The 18,821-nt window shown below is 36.8% G+C and overlaps 1 protein-coding gene across 11 annotated transcripts in view; it reads right to left on the minus strand.

Moving 5' to 3' along the window:
* Positions 1–1,860: 1,860 nt before the first annotated feature.
* The window catches only part of LOC135714435 (sodium-dependent neutral amino acid transporter B(0)AT3), a 128,737-nt gene continuing 111,776 nt past the window's right edge, over positions 1,861–18,821 (minus strand). For 10 of the 11 annotated variants that reach the window (XR_010518823.1, XR_010518824.1, XR_010518827.1 and 7 more), the window contains exon 13: positions 6,191–6,279. Coding sequence is in view for 1 of the 11 variants with exons in the window: in XM_065237810.1 (XP_065093882.1) it covers positions 6,025–6,279 (255 nt within the window). In the remaining 10 variants the exon portion in view is untranslated. Of the gene's footprint in view, positions 6,280–18,821 lie in introns of all 11 variants that reach the window. The other variant, XM_065237810.1, reaches the window with a different exon arrangement.

The raw sequence follows: 18,821 nt of genomic DNA on the forward strand, positions 1-18,821 counted from the left end.
TCAGATTTTTGGACAGCAGTTTGGCGATCGGCTACTGATTCAAATGAAGTAAAAGAATACATTTCTCATTCACTATTTAGCACCTCCTACAGGCAGCACCCTGATCGGAAGTCAAATTCAAACTTAATCTAATTGCATTAAATATTTGCACTTATATAGCTAACTGGAACAATACAAAATATCACAGAATAACGATCGATTAAAAAAAAACAAAAGTACAGTGATGCTAAAACAAAAACTTAAAAACATACATAATGATGAGAGCAACAATATTCGCTGTTCGTGTTTCGTGTGGATCACATTACTATCACTGCATCGAGGGATGTTTGTTTTTACCGCCTTAAATGAATTAGGATCCGGTGCCGGTGATTTTACGATTCAACACCATTAAAATCTTAAAATAATTATGTTTTAAAAAATATGTAACATATTTTTGTCTTTCTTAACAGAATGCCAATCTTAATCATCATTACCAACAGAAAACAAGTAAAACTACAAATATTTTCTTGAATTTCATACATTTGTTTAACTTTTCTCATAACTGCGTATTAAAGAGTTTGAAAAATTATTATTTTACATTCTGATGGTTCATTAAAAATTCCGATCAAAGATTAAAAACGAATTAAAAAAAAAAAAAAAATGATGACACATGATTTTGAACGATTTTGGTTAAAGTAAAAAAAAAACAGTGTATCATTCGATGTTAAGTTATGCGCACATTTTATAAATCATTGAAGTTTTTATGTTATAAAATTAGATCCCCCCGAAACCAAATGCTGGCTACGGGCCGCGAAATAAATAAAATTGCCGACTTAAGATTCAGATAATCGAAAATTGGGATTCAGAGAAATCCGTCTTGAGATTCAGAAAATATAAGGAATGGGGTTCAGAGCATGCCGTCACCAATTGGAAAATCCTGCAGATGAGATTTGAAGATTCCCATAATTAAAATTTAGACGATCGCAGAATATAAGTAAGATTCTTCAAGAATATAATACAGAAAATTGCAGAATGTAATAGAATACAGAGGATAAATACATGGGATTCAGAGAATCTCAACAGTTTTTTTTTTATCTAGCCTTACAACTCAATCGCGTTAACTTTACGGAGCCGATAATTCATTGTTCTTTGTTTGTAACAAAATTCACTTAATTCTATGTCTAGTAGGAGTTGGGCCGGATACTCGCGGCTTACTCGAGGTTAGAGGGGTACATTGTCGAAGGATAGGAAAAGGGGAGGAGCTTGGGAGGAGGGTATCGTTGCCTCATCAGAGCGTTGTCGCCAGTATGAACGGTAGTGCGGTTCTAGTTTCATCTGGAGTTCGACCGGCCAGTGGGCGACGATGAGGCTCATCGAGACGGGGGACAAGATAAACAAAAACTAATAAAGAGATACAAAAGACAAACGAATTAAATTCTTATACTAGACATTTGCAGAAACACATAAATCGACTGCATATAGCAATTCTCAACAGTTGATTAAGATAATTCGGAAATAAGTTTCAGAAAATGAGATTGTGAGAATCGTAAAATTGAGGATTCCAGATTGCAGCATAGAGAATCTACGGAATGCAACACGAAATGAAAATCTTAGAATCTCTTATTTGACTATTACGCCCCAAATGGAACTGAACAGCAACTCCACACTTTTTTTTTGTTAATTACAAGCTTTCTCTATCAATTTGCATTCATAAAGGGTAGGATTTCGGATGAATTCAGAACAAACACACAAACGCCACCTTTCTCCTTAACGAACTATTTTCTTCTGTTTATTCTGTGTCAATTTGAAGTAGTTTCCTTAAATAAGTACTTTCAGATTTTTATTCTTTTCTTCTCTGTGTGTTCTTGCCCCATCTTTTCCTGTTTATAATTTACACTATTTGCAACATATCTATAGAGTAGTCAGGGCAGCCAGGGCCTTTGCGTGTTTTTTGAGAGAACCTGTGTGAGTGTTTCGTAAAATTTCCTTCACAATATGTTTGGAGTTGAAATGGGACAATGTGTTTGTGTATGTGTGTGTGTGTGTGTGTGTATGTGTGGTTTAAAAACGCAACATATTTGTAGTAGGGACAGGGGTGGGAACATGGATATTTTACGATTTTACGTACTTTTGTTCGTTTGAGTTTTTTCTTCTTCTGATTCTGTTCCAAACCAACGCTTCCAAAACTGACTTGGGGGGTTGTCATAAGTTTTCGGTTGCAACGATTAACTTTTTTTTTTGAGTTTCCCACAGAAACGACTGTTCTAAAGCTGAGGAGGCCTTTTACAAAGACCGTCAACACGTTAAATGTTTCTTACTTTGTCCTACACGATAATGTATTTCTTTTGCGGTAGATTCAATTTTCCTAATCAGTGCTAAATGGGTTGGTTTTTTTTTTCGGGGATTGGGGAGGATTATTAGCGTAGTAGATTTTTACATACTTTACAGGAAAACTTTTCCAACGAAAGCTTCCCACCAATGGGGGAGAACAACGCTCAAACGTTTCAGTTAAACTTGGTTTCAACCCTCTAAGGTGTGCTATTATATAATAACATTTTCCGGTTTATTTTTCACCCGAAGGTAAAATCTTTTATGTTTTCTTCTTGAAAGTTTGTTAAGCCACAATTAGTTTTTTTCTTCTTCATAGTTAAGCTAGGTTTCTGTTTTGGGTTCTTTTTGTTGTTGTTAATACTAACTCCTCTAAAGGTAGAGTAAACCAATCGTATAATGGGATGAGTAATGCCAAAGTGGCACTTCCTAACGTTCTAAAATGTAGAAGAATCAAACTGAATTGAATCACCCTGGTTTTAATTTCCGAGTCTTATATGATTTCAATCGTCATAATACACACTTATTAGAAAACAACCTTCTGGCGAAATAAGACGATGTTATGAGAGCAGTTTTTTTTTCAGTGCATCACGAGTTCACAACAGAAAGATTTTTTATTTTTATTTTCCAAGCAAAAACGGGAAGCATGAATGCCAATTTGCATTGCAATTTTATCCTTTTTGTATCAACTGGAATAGTTTATCGTAGTCTTGTGTACTGTTCTGTTGAAGCAATTGACGTAAGGAATTGGTTTTCTGCTATCTATTTCTAACCTTTGTTTAGAGTGATGGGTATCTGATTTTGTCGGATTGAGTCATATCGGGGAATTTGATCGAATGGGGGGGTTGTTGGTTGCTATTTTGGTGAGTATTGGGTTCAATTGCTTATTATTTTCTATAGAATCCTACTTTGAACATGTGTATTGTATTCTCAAGTGTTGAAACTGATGATAATAACATCGACGGCAACTAATTTGGCCTTAATGCTAGGTTCGCTCACAGTCATCTTGTTGATTTATTCCTTAATTTGTGTTTGATTTGTGTGTGTGTGTATGTGTGTATGTCTCTTAGCTTTGGTAACACATTTTCAAATGGCATTTTGGATTTGTTACAAAACGTGTAAGCAAAGCAGTAATTATCAAATTTACTGGAAGATGTGTACAAATTTTGGTCTAATAAGTATTGCTCATTGGGTGAATAATATTTGAATAAGCTGCGTATCTTGATAAATGAAAACTGAAGATTTCAACTTGAACAGTTCCATAATATTAAGAAACATTTCGACAGAGTAGCACAAATGGTAACATCAGATGTTTGATGGCAATATCCTATATGAATGTTGATATAGTATCGCTCTGATAAAATCAATGAAGATCTTTCCATGTACTTTCAAATACTTGTAAGTGGCTAATTCTGACAATCTAGGTTTCGAAATAGACGGGCAATTTTTTTTATTATAGTCACTTTAACAATCTTGAAATTTTCTATTTTTTCATGTTTGGCGTACCGAAATTCATTCCAAGTTTTAAATCTCACAAGCCTCAGTCCATATAAAAAAATAGGTCTTATTATTTTGAGGATTTTTTATTAGATCGGAATTTTGTTTCGTTTGATTGAAGTGTTTAATAATTTCTTTCTTTGAAGTTTTCTCAATCTTCCCAACCTTACCCACTTTTATAAACTTCCTTAATTTTTCTCAGAGTTTTTCTCAAAATTCCGCCTAAATAATCTAGGGATTCTCATTGGTAAACCATAGTTAAAAATAAAATCAATTATACTTTGCGAATTATCTCCTAAAAATTCTTCAAGAAGAAGGGGGCATTCACTGTCACTCTCGTTCCCCTCTGACTACTCCTATGATGACAAACATATTCTCCTTAAATTTTCTAAAGAGAAGATTTCGCGAGTCATACCCTTATCGTCTACTGGCACCATATGCGCTACTGCATTGAAATACGTCGATCAACGAACAAACCTACCTTCCGAGCGGGTTGCAAACGAAAATTTCAAATGTGATGAGCAAAAGGTTTTTTGTTTGTTTATTTGACACCTTGTAAGAAAACAGACATCAGCATGCAGGATCTGTTTTGTGTCAGTGTGTATGTTCGTAATGGAAAGAAATTTTAATACTTGTTCATGCCGTGGCCTCCTCCGATCGGCTGCATTTGCTTCATTTCGTCTTTGCGGGTTTTGAAGGTACTCTTGGATGAGTGATATTTTCCTTTGTTTTCTTGTTTTACATTCCAATTTACTTTTGTGGTATCAGGTATATACTAACTTTTCACTTGTTTTTTGCTTTTTTTATATTTTTTTCTTCTTAACTCTTAAAACATTAACTTACAAACTACACGTTGTTTTCTCATTAAATATAATATTGATCACAATTTTTATTGTTTTTCATCTGTTTTTTTTCTCGTCATGTCAGTAATTTTCCTTGTAAGAAATAAATATTTAGGTCGAATAACTCAGGAAGGAACATCATTTTATGTACACATTGTTTCTGTTTTTAAGCTGTAATTGTGCATTAAGTGCAATTTGGTAAACATATTTCGAGTAGATGCGTTAAATTCCAAAGATTACAGTTGCAAAAGAACCAGTTTGAATTCTGCCTTAAAGTTTTACACGGTTAAGTCTCTCAAATGAACCAGTCTACTACGCTCTAATGATATTTTTTTCAGTTTTTTTCGCATTTTCTCGAACATTTTCACTTAAACATTAAATTCACGTCTGTCATAAGTTGCTTTCTGGCAAGGTTAATTTGATGAAATAACTTCTCCAATCCATTCAGTTTCAATTCTGCTGTTCTTAAATCTTAAAAAACATCAAATTGGCTGCTTACGGCTTTTTTTTTCTTTTCTTTGTTTGCTCGTTTGAATTCCTGCTACTAGGTTACGGTTTCGCTACTTACAAATTATATCACTTACTAAAATACTCAGAAAAATCGAATCCATCAGAATCGAGAGTGAAAAACTGCTCTTTTCCCAAAGTTTACAACTAATCTAAACCGTCCGTTAAAAATAAACTACATCCTTTTCTGTTTTCAATAAACTGTTTTCCCTCCTTCTCCGTGGTTTGTATAAACTACTTTTGTTTTGTATGCATTGAGTAATATCAAGTGTTTTGCTTATTGTTTTCGTTCTTATTTGTTTATCGTTTAACATAAGTGCAGGGGTCTCTGACGATTGATAACGATGCAATTCAGCGCGTAAACCTGGGCTTTCTGTCATGTTTGTAGTGGGTGATTCGAAACGAGGTTCATGAAATTCTTGAACAAACAAAAAGTAAACTTTGGAAAGAAACCAACACATTTTGGCTTACTGTTAGTAGTTTACTTAAATTTTCTGGCACAGCATTATTTCCAATCATATTTCTCACTGTTTATTCTCTAGCATCTAGAGTAACTCGACTAACTTAGCGTAACAGTACGTACACTATACGGGGCTGCTTTCTTTGGTTGTAACCTCAAAACTACGGCTCTCTCACTATCATACAAGAACAAGATATATACAAACAACTTAACACGAACTAAACAGAAAAATAATAAGAAAGACCGACGAATATGCGAGTAATCTCTCAAACAAGTGTCTGGAAATCTGTACACGTACACAATCTAAAAACACTATTATAAAAATATAGCTGAGCTTGGTTGTTTGTTTCTTTTTGCTTAAGTACGATTTTTGTTGCTGGCTGTTTTTTTTTCTTCTTCTGGACAGGAATCCTAGAAATCCATCACCTCCATGCTGAAGGGTTTCTTCCGGGTCGGGCTCGCGGCCAGCGGGTTGGGCGTTAGATGGTGCTGATTTTTGAACTGAAACGTCTGATGGGCGGTTGTCGTGTTGGCGGCCTGAGACGAGGACTTGTTCGACAGCATCTTGCCCATGGTGGGGGGCTCATCCTCGTCGTCACTGTCGCTGCGTACGTTCACCGGTCCACCCAGGGCCGGCCCACTGAAGTCATCGTCGTCATCATCATCCTGGTGATGAGAAGGGGGAGGAAGGCAGGTATGGTATTAGTTGAGGGTTTGTTGACAACTGTTCCGAACTACAATCGTGCATATAATAAATCATGGCATAACTTAGAACATACATTGCTGTAGGTCCTTAACAAAACAAATTCAGTGACATCATAAGAAAATATAACCGAGTTCGATAAATTGAATGCTACTTTTATTGGGTTCATGCTGCTGGTTTTATATAGTTATTATAATCACGAACCGATTGTGGCATCCTTGTCATCATGCTTGAAACAATAGTATAAGAACAATCACATGTTTTTTTTGCTATGGTCACTCTTTGGTCTTTTGTGACTTGTCCGGGGATGAGACCGCTACGCCAGGCCCGTCCCCTATCGCATGCTGATACCTGTTGTTTGGAGATGAACCAATGGGACCGTAAACATTTTATAGACCTTATTGCTATTTGAGAACTCCATGACTATTTAGGATTTGCATGGCTCTTTCTGCAATGATATCACAGACAAACAGACGTTACTGTTTCTCCTCAATCGTCGTACACGCATTTAACGATAAATTTAAATATTATTAGTTGCGCGAATGGAAAAAAAAAATTAAACTTAACTCTTTATCGAGAATCCATAACGGCTGATTCAAATGTGCAGCGATCCCATCTGTCAAAACCATAGAAATATTTTATCTAGATAAAAATAATTTGTCCGAAATAGATTAGACGCGAACCAACTCATAAATTCTGTACGCGTGTTCGCGGCTAGGATAAATATTTTCCGCGAACACGGCGGCAGATGTCAGTTTTGAGCATTGATCAGAAATTTCTTTGTAATTAGTATGATCATTCATGTCGGTTTGTCGGTCCCAACTAACATTTTCAGTTTTATAAGCCAACTTTTCCAGCATTGTGCTGTAAAGTAGCTGAAACAAAGCTGCAGATACAGCTACAAGCAGAAGCTAGCAAAGTAGTTTTGGAGAGCGTTTTCTCAACTTTCTCACAACCATTATTCAATTTGTCATTCGCACTGAATAACTTCAGTCAATAAACGCTAATGTCACTTCTATACACACACTAATCAACTTTCAACTTGTAGCTGCAAAACAAAGCTAACAAAGTGAATATATTACTCATTTGATGGCTTCTACACAACCAACCACTCTTGCTGAATAACATAAACATCAAAAGTGCTTTGTCAACAACTAAACAACCTGTACTCAGCTAATTAACTGTGTTAGTGATACTTTGGAAGCATTTTTACAGTCAACTAGGTTTATTTTTAGACGTGTACAGTTCTACAGCTTTTACTCTGCTCCTTTACAAAGCTGAAGTAACTAGTCGAGAAAAGTGATTCATGTGCACTATTAGACAGCCTCTACTCAACGGTATTATTGTAGAAAGTCATGTATATTTGTTTACCTCAGTTCAACGTGGTGGCGTAGCAAAGATGGTAGTGTCAAGGTTTGCAAAAATACGGTCGTCTCGAGTTCGATTCCAGGGTCCGGTGCAGGGTAAATAATTTGGTGGTGTAATTTCGAATAATTTGAATCTCGCAGCAAAATAAACTCAATCAATTCCTCCAACAAAAAAACGTAGATAATATTTAACTCGGCTTCAAGAGAAAGCTGTGTAGTGATTATTGCATAATCGGGTAATGTGGGGACCGTACACGATTGCTTTTATTGACAATCATCGTATTGTCAATACATTCAATATTGACGTAAATACATCGGTATTGACAATATTTATGTATTCACATCATCAATATAAATGTCAATAATTCCCCTTTGCGTCAATATATTGATAAGTGTAGGGTTTGCTTAAAGGTTGAGTAAGCGCCTTTCAAGTTCACACACAACTTAAACAGCAGGATAACAGCTGTATACAAGCGTAAATAGATATGCAATAAGAGCTTGTTCCAACCGTCACAACAACTAGAAGTAGCTGACTAAGTTCGCCAGATTTGCTGCTTGCAGGCAAAAGAATGTAATAATTCCATAAGTAACACTTATGAATTTTTGCTATAAGAAATGAGTGTGAATTTCATTGATTTGTCTTATGAAAAATAATGTTCACAAAAAATAATAAATCGGAGCAGACTGGAACTGGAAAATGAACGTTGAGGTCTCCTAACCTGTTAACCACTCGTCTTTCAACGCTTTGGAAAATGAAATGGTTAAAGACGTATAAGAGCTACCTCATTTTACCCGAAAATCATTCATAAGTCACGCTTATGAAATTCATATATGTTGTTCATAAGTCGAGCCTTATGTAATTCTTAGGTCTATTTGCCTCAGTGTACACCATTGGCACAAAAAGGCCGAGGGACTCTTTAATATTTCTTTGCAAGACTTGAAGCTTTAACAAAGCAGACCCGCGTGTCCGAGCATAGAGAACACTGTATCCGGCCAGAGGGGACACTTTTCGTATGATTTGATTTCCACAAAAAATGTTACCCATCATTAATCTTCCAGCTTCTTGGCTTCGCCGATGACATCGACATCATAGCACAGATCTTTGAGACGATGGCGGGAACGTATATCAGACTGAAGGCTGAAGCTAAGCGGATTGGACTTGTCATCAACGCATCGAAAACGAAATACATGAAAGGAAGAGGTTCTAGGCAAGAAAATGTTAGCATCCCACCCCGAGTTTAGATTGACGGTGACGAAATCGAGGAGGTCGATGAGTTCGTGTATTTGAGCTCACTGGTGACCGCTGAAAATGATACCAGCAGAGAAATTCAAAGACACATTATGGCAGGGAATCGTGCTTACTTTGGACTCCGGAGGATGCTCCGGTAGAATAAACTTCGCCGCCGCACGAAGTTGGTTATCTACAAGACGCTGATTAGACCGGTGGTCCTCTACGGCCACGAGACCTGGACTATGCTTGGTGTCTTCGAACGGAAGGTGTTGCGTACCATCTACAGTGGAGTGCAGATGGATGACGGAACGTGGAGGAGCCACCACGAATTGCACCATCGTCTACATTGCGAAAATTGGGCAACTACGGTGGTCTGGGCACGTCGTTGGAATGCCGACGACTCAGTGAAAATGGTTCTCAAAAGCGATCCAACAGGAACAAGAAGAAAAGGCGCGCATCGGCAAGGTGGATCGACCAAGTAGAAGGCAACCTGCGGACCCTTCGCAGACTACAAAGCTGGCGAAATGTGGCCATGTATTGAGTAGAGTGAAGACGACTTCTTCGGACAGCAGAGGACAACAAGGCCTTAGCCTGATTGGTAAGGTAAGTAAGTAAATTCTGACGAAAATATAGGATTTTTTTCTTAAAAGGCATTTCAGTTACAACTTTGTCTCACTTCAAGCATCATACATGTTATATAACAGTTTATATAACTTTTGTATGACTGGTGTTGGTTGTATAGCAGTTTAATCAACATAATTCTATGAATTTGTGTTACTTGGGAGACGTCATTTCGAATAGATGAACCGTTTTCGTGCTATTACGGCATAAAATATAATGCACTATTTTGAAAATATAGACGTAGATTTAACCAGATTTAAACTTGATACTGATATACAGATAACGTTTCTTACAATACCGATTTTTGAGATTTTACACTGATTTATACCGAGTTATTTTCAGTCAGAGGAAACTATTGCTAGAGATTTTTATCTTTTTGAATATCTTGAGCCTTCTCAATAAACTATTCAATTTAAAAAATATATTATGATTGATACTCTTTCGACTACCCAGGTAACCAAGAAGCATTAAAAGTAGCATGTTATCAGCAGCAAATGCTACTTAAAACCACTTTTGGCAAAATATACTGCTGCTTTACTGCTGGACCCCACATACTGACTGCGCTACTGTCCGAAATTTGACAACCGTTGATAGAACTGAATGCTGAAGATATGGTATTGAATGCTGGTTTAAGTCATTTTATCAATAATGATTTTAAAAAACATCTTGAATTTATTTTATTATCTCGTTATTATCGCAGCATTGGCGATTGTGCATTATAATTGCTGATGTTCAACAGATATGCATTTAAAATGCTTGTAAACAGCAGGAAGCATCTGCAATGCAATTACGAGGTTGATATACAGTCGTGGGGCTAAAAGAGATGGGCGATCCGCTCCCGACCTGTTCTATAGACCCGATTCTCTAAAGTGAGCTGATGACCCGCGGTTCATTTTTTAGGAACCGCAGCTCATCAGCTCACTGATATCACAAGTCTAAACCATTCAATCCATCACTCATAGCGGAACTTTTCGAAAAAGGACTCATTATTCCACTTACGCATTGAACAGTCACCGCGTAAACCAAGACGCGCGCGTAATATAACATGTGCCTACTTCCAAGCGTATGATAGAAGAGAGAGAAATATGTACAGTGCTACACGATCTTAATTTTCTACTGGTATTATCCAATTGACCACTTTGTCAAGCAGTTTTGTCATGACTTTCTACCAGCAATTTCACAAAACTGGACCAACTAATTTCTATTTTTTTATGAAACGCACAAATGTTGGCTACTTTTCTCGAGGTTTTAGAAGAAAAAATCTCAAAATAATGTTTTATTTCAATGTTCGAGTGGTAGTAAACGTCATTTTAAGTGCTCGAATAAAGTGGTTGATTTATTTACGTACCCGGCTCTTATTCCTGATGTTATTCCTCCAGCATATGTGCTCTCACCTCTCCTCTCATCATTCTCTGGGTGGAGCGGAAGATCCGCACAAAAGCAAATAACCGAAAAGCGAAATGCAGCTCTCTAGCTTATCAGCTCAGCTCCGGATCCGAATCATCGACTCGAATGATTCACTGGGAGCCGCTTAGGATGACAACTCTTGTACCCGTCCAGCTCAGCGTTGCCAGATTGTTTTAAAGCTTATCGGTATCGACGGTATTAAAAAATCGGTATTTATCGGTATTTACTATTTTATTAATTTTATGTTTTTGCCGTTTTTGAAAGCAAAAATTTTAACGATGGTGACGACTGGGAATTGAGGGGAATTGCTTTGTTTAACGTCTTTCTCAGTCTTAAAACAGTCATTAATTTTTTTTAAATTTAATTTTTAAAATTATCGCTGTTCTCAAGTGGTGATCAAAATTGTGAGAAAGTAGTTGTTCAATTAAATATCATTAAATGAAATCAAAACATGGAAAATCAGCCACAACAACGACTAAACTATGGACAATAACGACAAACAATATTTTCCCTTGAAAAAAGCTACAACCCATGGCCGAAATGTCGGGCAGATTACATCGTAGTCGTTGCAGTGTTTAAGCTGAGAAAGTCGTTAATCAAAGCAAAATTTAAGCTTTCGAACTATGATCGGAAAATTCCGGAAGAAAACTCCGGGGAATGTTTGAATTAGCTTCTGATTGGAGCTGAAAAAACATCTGACAAAAGAAGCTCTCTTGAATGAAGTTCGAGAACAGCTGGAAAAACATGCAGAAAACTTCCAAGACACGAATTTACATAAACTAACGGATAAAATCAGATGTCACATCCAAAGGAAGCCAGAAAAGTTTCGGAAACCCGAAGTAGATTTCCAGAAGTAGCTATTTCCAGGAAAAGGCAGAAAAAGCTCGGAAAAACCTTTCAATAGAAGTCGAATAAAAAAAAACATTGGCTTATGGTCAAACTTCCAGAAGAAGACGATAGAAATTTCTGAGAGAATTCATTTAACTTCCTGGAGACGCTGGCAGAAACTTCCTGAGGTAGATTGGAAGAAACATCTGAAGAAAGTCGGAAGCCAGAGCGATTACGGAACAGTCGAAAGAAACAAGGACATAATTTCGGAAGAAAGAGATTCCTGGGAGATGTTCTAATGATCCAGAAAATTTTCCCGATATTCATTAAACATCCCTGACGACTTCGTAATTTCCCTGAATTTTTCGGAACAATCCTGAAATGTCCTTAGGAATATTCCATAATTCCTCGAAATTCCTTAAAACTTCTTGTAATTTTCCTGAAATTAGGGGCTGTTTTGGAGTTCTCTGGTCATCCTCGAAGTGCTGGGAATTTCCCTGATTATACTGAGAATACCCGAATATCTCTAATCATCTTTGAGGGTCTTTGGACTTTCTTGAAGATTACGAAATCTCTTAAGAGTTCTCACATTTTTTAAATTTATTGTAACATCAGCATTGAAGTTCTCTGATCTTCCTGATTTTTTTCAATTTAAAAAAATGCAATTTATTTTTTTAAATGCAATAAACTTCCAATAAAATGTTCTCACAATGTTCTAATGTTCATGTAACTTTCCTAAATTTGCATGAGTCCCTCAGGACATTGCTGAAGTTTTTGGAATTTGCCTGAGTTTCTCGGAACTTCTTTATAATTTCAGCAATTTCATTGAAATTCATTGTTCTGTCCTGATGTTCTCTGAGCTTCACTAAAGTTCCTGAAAACCATTAAATTTCTCTGAAGTTCTTTGAACTTGTAAAATTTCCAAAATATTTATGATGTTTCCTTAAGTTCACTGGAGTTTGGTGGACTTTTCTGAAATTTCCGGGTTTTCGAATTTTATCAGAAGTTCATGAAACTGTCTTTAATTAATCGAAACTAACACAAAAGTCTGGACTTTTCTGAAGCTTCAGAACTTTTTAAATATTCCTGCAGCTAGTGTGGATCCACAATAAAAATCTGATAGCATTTCTCGATTCCCTATGAATTACCGAAAAGAGACATCGACTTTTTCATTTTTCAGAATTTTCTCCAAAATTCAAGCGCGGCAGGCAATAATAATCATGATTATTTAAAAAAAATCGGTATAAATCGGTATAAAATCTTAAAAATCGGTAGTCTGAGGAACCTTATCTGTATATCGGTATCTAGTTCGGAAATCGGTATAAATACCGATAAATCGGTATATCTGGCAACGCTGGTCCAGCTCTCGGACCCGTCCAGCTCTTTGGATCTTTTTTTCTCTCTCGATTCTTTACGATTCAGCACCGGATCCGGATCTGAGCTGATGATCTGGAGGTGATTAACATCAGAAATAAAATTTGAATGTAGACTGGATTGCATAGCTTGAGAAAAAGCGTAAGATCGTGTGCCACGATGTCAATCATATCATTGCGTGTGACATAGGTGTAGCTTTCTCGCATACATTTTTTTTTGTTTTAAGCACTAAAACCACTAATTAATTTTTCGATTTTGAATTTGTGTCATAATTTCTAAAATTCCAATGTGAGCTGAAGAGCTGTTCAAAAGAATCGACTCCCTTTAGTGAGCTGGATGGGTTTTATCCACTCAGCCAGATGAGCTGTTTTGCTCACCTCTAGGCTAAACCCCTTGGGGATCGTTCAGCAACTATCCAAATTGTTCATCCATGAGCCCCTCAAAAAGGAATCAGCAATATCAGAAGTGTCGTTTGACTACGATTCAGGTGGGCTGCAGCCCAACTTAAACGTAGCCCACTTAAAGATAGCCCAACGAGTGAAATTCAACTGTACCGCAAATTCTAATGCTTAGTGGTTACCTGGGTAATGTTTCTATTTTCTCGCCGGTTTTGGCTACTCGGAAATCGAGAAACAGCTGATGGTTCATCCCGGTAATTCCTGGGACATGAACAAATAGCTCCATATCAAAATGTTGTTTTTAGAATTTCCTGATGTTTATGTAATCTTCCCTTGGAAGTTTCTTCCATCTTTTCCCTGGAATTTTCTTCCGCCTTACCCGGTAAGCTATTTTCTGATGTTTGAATGTTATTTTGACTTCACTTGGTAGCTTCTGCTGGCTTTGCTCGAAAGGTGCTTCCGTCTTCCTCTCCAGGTCTGCCTTTTTCAATCTACCTACCTAACCTACATGAACAAAGTCAAATTGATTTTACAGAAGTTAGAAACATAAAATATCTCTATTTTTTCAATACGGCCTTTGAAATATCGTCTAACGATGTTTTTTTATGTTTCCTCCAACCAGAGATATTAATAGAGCTGTTCCTTACCAATTACCAAATCGATTTATTTTTGTATTTTCAGATTTGTCTGAAAATTGACAGAAACGTTCCTTATGACCAAACATGCCATTTCGCAGCTTCAGGTCACCATTTTGAATCCAGCCTTATATTTGAAATGGGCTTATAGAAAAATGCTAAGCTTGTCTTCAGAAAACTGTTGCTCGAAAAATATTAATCCGATCGGATTGGTGTCTTGGACAATGTTGTAGGTAATTGCTGGGACAATTTGAAACTGAACTATGCGAAATAAATTTTGCACATTTTATTTAAATTTAAAATAAATACTCAAACATATTTTTTCTCAAAAAAACGGATTTTTTGTATTTTTTAATTTTTTTTATATATTCTAGTGGAAAACCAATGCCATCCATTGCACTATAAGTCAATATGGAGAAATACAGGACAAAATAATTATGATTTTTTAAAAACTTGAGTTTTTGGAAAATTATTTAAAACTAGACACAATTTTTTTTTCTCTATATGATAAAGGGTAAATTATGGCTTCGGCACCCATTGATTGTTTTTGGCAACGAAAATTTAAACGTTAATTTCGCTGTCTTTTCTCACCAAAAAAAAATCGCTGAATGTATTTAAACGATTCCTTAGTTTTTCAGCTTCAATCTGATTACATTTTTACGACAGAGCAAACCTGTTATGCCAGGGTTTTCTTCAAATGAAACATACATACTACAACATACGGCTGATTTCGAGTTGCCGATAATAGAACAGTTGGTTAATGCGCAGTTCAAATGGAAAGACTGCCAGAGAAAAAGAGGCTGTCGACAATAGTCACACTCACCTGAGAAGTTTGGAGCGTTGTAAGAAAGTTTTCACCCTGTTTTGTAGAATTCTGTCGATTGGAACGGATAGAAAAGCAAGCAGCAGATAAATGTAAACAAACAAACACATCACGGGTGCGTGACACTGATAAATTGCTAATAGATCATTGGACGCTGCTTAGCTTGACGGAGGTTTAGAGTAACAGATTTCTGAAGATAAGCTTAGCATTTTTCTATCTGCCCTTTTTAAAAATAAAGCTGGATTCAAATTGGCGATCTGAAGATACAAAATGGAATTTTTGGTCATAAGGAACTATTAACACATATTCGCCTGTTGGATCGGTGCCGTGAATCTGAGCTGGTGAGGGCTATTACAGTTCGGAACACGTGTTTCTTTGCTCGGGCACAGTAACGGAAAACACTGCCTTAGTATGAAGAGCTTTGAGTGTGTTTGTTTATTTCCTTTAAATTCCGTTATAATTGCTTATCTTTTGACAGATATGCGTATTTTGTCTACTACTTGCAGACTTCATCAGTGCCAAGTACTTAATACCACTGCGGTACTGATGAAATCTGCAAGTAGTAAACGAAATACGCGTATCTGTCAAAAGATTAGCAATTATAACGGAATTTAAAGGAAATAAACCAACACACTCAAAGCTCTTCATAAAGGGATTCCGTTAAGAGGTTCAAAAAATTTAAAAGATTGACTGACTAATTGCACTGTTGGTCAAGGTTTTATTTGATGGAACACGGAATACAGAACACTTATCTTTGGTCAGCTTGCAGGTACGTTTACTTTGGGACGATTGCAGCACAGATAACTTAAGACTAAGCCCAAGCTAAACATATCATAATATCGGCTTAAGATCGACAAGTTCTGCACGGTTGAAATTGGGTCTTCAAAAATTCTAAAAGCAGGCTTGCTGAAACTCCTCAAACTCACTGGAGGTTTTAAAACACTCTTGCCCTGCGAGTTAAGCCAGCCCTCATCTCGAGTGAGCAGCGGCAGGAATATGGAAGAAGTAAACAAAAAAACATCGAGAGAGAGAGGGAGAGTGAACTTCAGTGAGAGGATGATTCGACGTGAAGTGCGCTGTTCGAGACTCTGGATCGAGATATTTTTAAGACAGGTCCTGCGGTCTCCCAGTGTTGGTGAGTTCTTTGCCGTTAATGTTCCTTTACATTCCGTTATAATTGCTTATCTTTTGACAGATACGCGTATTTCGTCTACTACTTGCAGACTTCATCAGTGCCAAGTACTTAATACCACTGCGGTACTGATGAAATCTGCAAGTAGTAGACGAAAAACGCGTATCTGTCAAAAGGTTAGCAATTATAACGGAATTTAAAGGAAATAAACCAACACACTCAAAGCTCTTCATAAAGGGATTCCGTTAAGAGGTTCAAAAAATTTAAAAGATTGACTGACTAATTGCACTGTTGGTCAAGGTTTTATTTGATGGAACACGGAATACAGAACACTTATCTTTGGTCAGCTTGCAGGTACGCTTACCTATCATTGGGACGATTGCAGCACAGATAACTTAAGACGAAGACCCAGGCTAAACATATCATAATATCGGCTTAAGATCGACAAGTTCTGCACGGTTGAAATTGGGTCTTCAAAAATTCTAAAAGCAGGCTTGCTGAAACTCCTCAAACTCACTGGAGGTTTTAAAACACTCTTGCCCTGCGAGTTAAGCCAGCCCTCATCTCGAGTGAGCAGCGGCAGGAATATGGAAGAAGTAAACAAAAAAACATCGAGAGAGAGAGGGAGAGTGAACTTCAGTGAGAGGATGATTCGACGTGAAGTGCGCTGTTCGAGACTCTGGATCGAGATGTTTTTAAGACAGGTCCTGCGGTCTCCCAGTGTTGGTGAGTTCTTTGCCGTTAATGTTCACGAAAAGTTCACTATTTTGCCATACAGAAATTCAAAACAAAAATTTTTATCTGCGGATTTGGACAGTTTTTGACCTGTTTCATACGACCGAAAGGTGTATGCTGGTCACAAATGCCGTGCCAAACTGATTTCCTACGCAATTAATCAATCTTTGATGTGAATTTCGCTAATAAACACGAGGAGCATTTCTTATAGCAAACTTGCCATAACAAAATGGGCATGGTTCATTTAAGTAAACAAACTAACACTTCTTCCGATTGTGGCACCTCTCTTACTCGCCTAGCACCCAGAGGGAGAGCAAGAGCGTGTGATAGAAAACATGAACATAAATGGCAGCAAACCTCACTTGTATTTTATCCCCCTTCAATCACAAGCTCTGAAGCTCAGCGGAATGATTTGGCAGTAGGCATTCTACTCCTCAGAAAAATGCTACGCTCGGCTCATTTCGAGCGAGCGAGGCTCCATCAAGCCTGTCTAAAAGTTATCTCGAGACAACTTTGTTGAGACATTTGAAATAAAAAAGAATAGAAAACTATTTTTTTCTCGAGACATCCTAAGTCAATTTAGTAAAATTGCACTAAATCAGTCAATTCAAGAGATAAAAAAGTTTGCACAAAGTTGCTTGAAATTAGCTTCTGCAAATAAAAAAGTTAAATGTTTGATTTCAATGATAATAAGAACCACCCTTATTAATTGACACCAAAATGAGGGCTCAACCAAGGGCTGAACTGTAAGGAACAACTTTCAATGCGTATTGTGGTCCCCAAGAACTAATCTCGTTTTGCGGGAGAATTTTAATTTTTGTATGGGAAAATGTACGGAAAATGGAACGATACTATTCCTTTGCTTGGAAAAAAATGCTAAAATTTCACCAAATCTCAGACTTAGATTGGGAATACTATACAAAACAACTTTGTCGAAGACTGCACATCGATTTGATCTTTGTACAACATGTTACAAATTTTTCACTTTAGACGAAGTGTTCCACACGTACCTACGAGCTCATATATTCGCCTGTAGGTCTAAATGGATATATTAATAACTTTTTTCTCAGAAGTCTAATAGATTTGTAGTCTTCAAAAAATGTTGTTCTGTTTCCGAGCTTTGGTGAAATTTGAACAATATTTCAATAGGTTCGTTTTGTTTCCCATACATTTTTTCCATACAAAATTTAAAATTCTTCCGCAATTCCAAATCATGACCAAATTTGTTCAAATCTTATACCGTTGTTGGGGACATCAATTGACGCATTGAAAGAGTAGTGGGGAACAGAGGGTTGTGACCATACAAACTTCACCTACGCTAGTACCCAACTTGAAAATTTTGACTATTGCAGGAGCGTTGGCTCACGTATATTGAAAGGCCATCGAAAATACCACTTTGTACGTACAACTTGCAAATTCCCTTACATTCTCTGAAAGAGTTTCATTTTTTGATCACAATGATATATTTTTTTCGTTGTCATAGGCATTCATTTAGATTTTTGAGTCGAAGATTATAGCAAAATAAACACTTTACTTTTTGACACATAGCTAACAAAATGACAGCTCGTCCCACAGTTAACTTCCTCTGAGAGGCACTTCGCAAGTAACACAAATTCATAGAATTATGTTGAGTATTGTTGAGATCCAGTCATGCAAAGGTTATATAAACAGTTATAGAACATGTGTGTTGCTTGGGTTGGATGGTGATTTTTGGCAATGTAATCATGCTAGTATAAAACAGTTCCAGGGCTCCAAATTTGATGAGCTGTGATTAAAAGATTTGATTGGACCATCACCTTGGTCAGATCGCAGAAAAACATGTTCAGGAGTTCCATCATTGTTTGATTCCGAATAACCTGCAAAACGTTAAAGGGTAACATTTTACAAACGAAATAGCGGTATGAACAGGTTCAGCATATTATGCATTTAGTTCCCTCAATCACTGGAAACATAC

The sequence above is a fragment of the Ochlerotatus camptorhynchus genome, unplaced genomic scaffold (genome assembly GCF_037179485.1).
Source record: "Ochlerotatus camptorhynchus isolate MF236.1 unplaced genomic scaffold, CSIRO-AGI_Acam_v1.1 ptg000646l, whole genome shotgun sequence".
Lineage (NCBI taxonomy): Eukaryota > Metazoa > Arthropoda > Insecta > Diptera > Culicidae > Ochlerotatus > Ochlerotatus camptorhynchus.